Below are 3401 nucleotides of genomic sequence, written 5' to 3'. Positions count from 1 at the left end.
AGCATTGCGACAACAGGTAGTAGAGCCTCTCCACTTCACCTGGTTAAAGGAAGTTTATGAGAAACGGAAACTATCAATGTAAATATATTGCTGTCCAATTGTTGTGGATCATGTCCCAACAAAGAAGTACCTGTTTCTAGAAGCTTAAAGATGACGTTTTTCAGATAGGTCATATCTACTCCTTCCCTTTTCTTACTCTGTCCATGTTCTTCCTTCAACATGGATACCTGAGCAATGTAAAAAGTATAAGAACCTTTAGTCCACAATTCCACATCATAATCCTAACGGTGTAAAAAATCGAACAATGTAAAAAATCTTTTAAAAGCAAAACCCAACAGGCGAAATCGTCTGTGTGATGAGCCTGAGAGATATTTACCACATCATTAGCCCAAAATAATCGAAAATCAATGAGTAAAGACCTTCATGGGTATATGACGGTACAACACCAGCTAGGGAAGTACTAAACAGGAGAAAAAGTGGAGACAACCTGATGGTCTAAGTTCCAGGAATCGTTGCAGATTCTTGATATCATCTATGGTGAGTTTAGAAAATTCACTATCCTTCTCCCCAATTATTCTATCAGCAATATCACGAAATGAATCATATTCTTCCTACAAGTAAACATATTAAATTACCAAAAGCTTTGTATTTAAATGAAGAAACAAAAATGACAATGCAAGATACCTTCAATTGTTTACACTGTAATCTGAGCTCTTCTAATTCTCTTAGTAAATCTGACTACATAAGTAAACACCAAGAATCTATTTCATGTTCAAGGGCACACAAATACAGACAAACAAAAACTTCTGAATAACTTCATATATAGTACATCGCCAGGTTTCTTCCCAATTTGAAGGTTTATATATCCCATGTTTCCTTCTCTGATCGGTAACGAGCAATACTAGAATCAAGCTTCGTTTCTATGCTTTTAATCTGTTGCTTTACATCATGAAGTGCTGCATCTCTGAAATAGATAGACATATGATCAAAAAGTATAAGAACCTTCATGTCCACATCATACATTTTAACATTTCCAGGATGAAATAATTAGTTTTAAAAAGAATCCAGTGTTGTGAAACTCTATCTCAACTACTTGTTAAAAGTTCTTTCAATTCCCAAGCAAAAAAAAAAACTCAATCACAGTCCAACAATTAAATATAGAACGGTAACCTTTCTTCAAGTTCTATCTCATGATTAGCCGGCACATTCTGAAGGTCCTGACAGATTCTATCCTTTCTTCAGATGCCAAGAAAATTTCTCTTTCCGCCTCCTATTCAACCCATGAAAAAGCGATTAGCAAATCTGTTACAGGGTTTTTTGTTAACACAATAGGTTAGATCATAACATACTGGCAGCTAGCCGATTTCTAAAGAATGAACACTTTCTCCTCAAGAATACGAGTCATGCTACAATTTCTCGAAATCGATCATCTCATTCTCAAATAAGATAGATGTGGGGTTAAAAGTTAAATGTACGGATAATTCCTATCAATCATAGTAATTATCAGTTGACAATGTAACCGATTACAATCGATTTTTGTTTAACGAGTGTCGTATTGTAATTACATATATCAATCCTCCACTCTGCTCGTCTTTTCCACCAATCCATTCTTTTCATTATGATAAAGATAAACTTGTGGTTGATTAGTCTTATTATAATTCTTGCTGCCATTCATGCCTCCTCCGTACAAGCTCTGGAAGAGTTCAAAGTCGGTGGAGAGTTCGGTTGGCGAGAACTCTCCTATCTACACACAGTGGGTCGAAAATAACACATTACAACTTGGAGATTCTCTCTGCGAGTATTTTCCTAGCAAAATTCCATATTTCTCACATATCTTTTTGTACTAGTATAGAGGATCTTCATTAAAAATTAATTTCCTTGGAACTTTATGTCAGGCAGGGTGTTTCTGAAAATCTGAAGTAGAGAAATTCATTTCCTAACGTCTGAAAACAGAGAAATTCATTTCCTAACATATGAAAATAGAGAGAAACCGTACTAAACGGAACCTAACGGTTTTTTTTTTAATCGATGATTATGTTTTACAGCTTTTAAGCAAGAGAAAGACCATGATTCGGTTCTGGTAGTTGAGAAATGGATTACTATCACTGCATCACAAAAGATCCCATTGCAAGCTTTGACAACGAAAAGACAGTTATTAAGTTTTACCGGCGGGGAATTTTCTACTTCATCAGTGGAGACTCCGATCACTGCAAGAATGGTCAGCGTCTCCTGGTGGACGTCTGTGACCAATCTCCTGAATGAGACTTTGCTCTGGCCCCGGAACCCAGCTCTGCAGTGCTTGTCTCGGTGGCGCTCTGTAACGGCTCGTTAATTCGAGCTTAGGTTTGCGTGTAAATTTTGTCGACGTGTCGACGATTGTTAATAAAATAATTATTTTGACGTACGTGACTTTTATCTTCGACGATAGATGAACGTTTGGATTCGATTTAGACGAACGACAACTATTAAACGATTCTAGCGAAAACTTGTCGCTAAAGAAAGTATTCGATATTAAATTTTCTTTAAATTATACTAAGATAAATGTTTTACAAAGAATTCATTCAACAACTTCAAATAGAATTTTAAAGTCCTAATGTAATATACACAATAATACTTCATACATACCAAACATTACATGTCTTATATACAAAAAAAAAAAAAAAATTACAGAAAACAATAACAAGCCTATACTAACACTTATATTGTTACACAGCTAGCCCAATAAGCTTGGGCAGCCCACTGATTTACCAAGTCAGCCGGCCAGGCAGCCCTTCAATTGTCATCCCCAGCCAACAAATCACTCAAAACTATCCAATACATAAATGCAGCCTTGATTTGTTCTGCACAAGACACAAAGACAGACAGTTAGCACTACCCAAAACACTTGTTAAACAATTCAAGACAGCAAGTGTGAGTCATTGCAAATCACTCTGCTTGCCAGCCACATTTCAGTGAGCTGGCAGCCCTCCAAAACCCCACTAAGACACATGCAAACCACCATTACTGTCCAGAAAACTTGCAGCAGATAACACTTACCCTCTAAACTGATTTAGACACTTCTAAATATCAACAAATAGCATTCAACAGAGATATTCAGGGCAGGCAGTCAGCCAACACCTTAATCCCCAAACCAGTTTAGTAATAATTTCATACAGCAGCCAGTTTCTAAGATTCATTCCAGTTCATTCCATGTATATCTAAACAGGTAGTGTGTACACTCAATCTCAGCCAGGTTAACATACAAGAGATATTTCTAACACAAAAAAATTATCCTAACAGGGTAATCCATCACAGAATTCAACATCAGCTCAGAACTGCCGGATCAGCTATAGTACAACAAGTCCACTAAATCTAATCAACAAATATGTTCAATTCATGGCAGATTAAATTCTAAGCCAAGC

General features: G+C 36.4%; 1 protein-coding gene across 1 annotated transcript; it reads left to right on the top strand.

Moving 5' to 3' along the window:
- Positions 1–1190: 1190 nt before the first annotated feature.
- LOC139881164 (early nodulin-like protein 7) lies at positions 1191–2262 on the top strand. Its single transcript, XM_071865679.1, is given in 5 exon segments — positions 1191–1312; positions 1648–1731; positions 1733–1794; positions 2046–2093; positions 2096–2262. Coding segments are annotated over 5 exon segments (483 nt in total).
- Positions 2263–3401: the final 1139 nt, after the last annotated feature.

The sequence above is a fragment of the Rutidosis leptorrhynchoides genome, unplaced genomic scaffold (genome assembly GCF_046630445.1).
Source record: "Rutidosis leptorrhynchoides isolate AG116_Rl617_1_P2 unplaced genomic scaffold, CSIRO_AGI_Rlap_v1 contig121, whole genome shotgun sequence".
Taxonomy (NCBI): Eukaryota; Viridiplantae; Streptophyta; class Magnoliopsida; order Asterales; family Asteraceae; genus Rutidosis; species Rutidosis leptorrhynchoides.
Note: the sequence above shows the minus strand (reverse complement) of the source record. Positions and strands in the feature narration are given on the sequence as shown.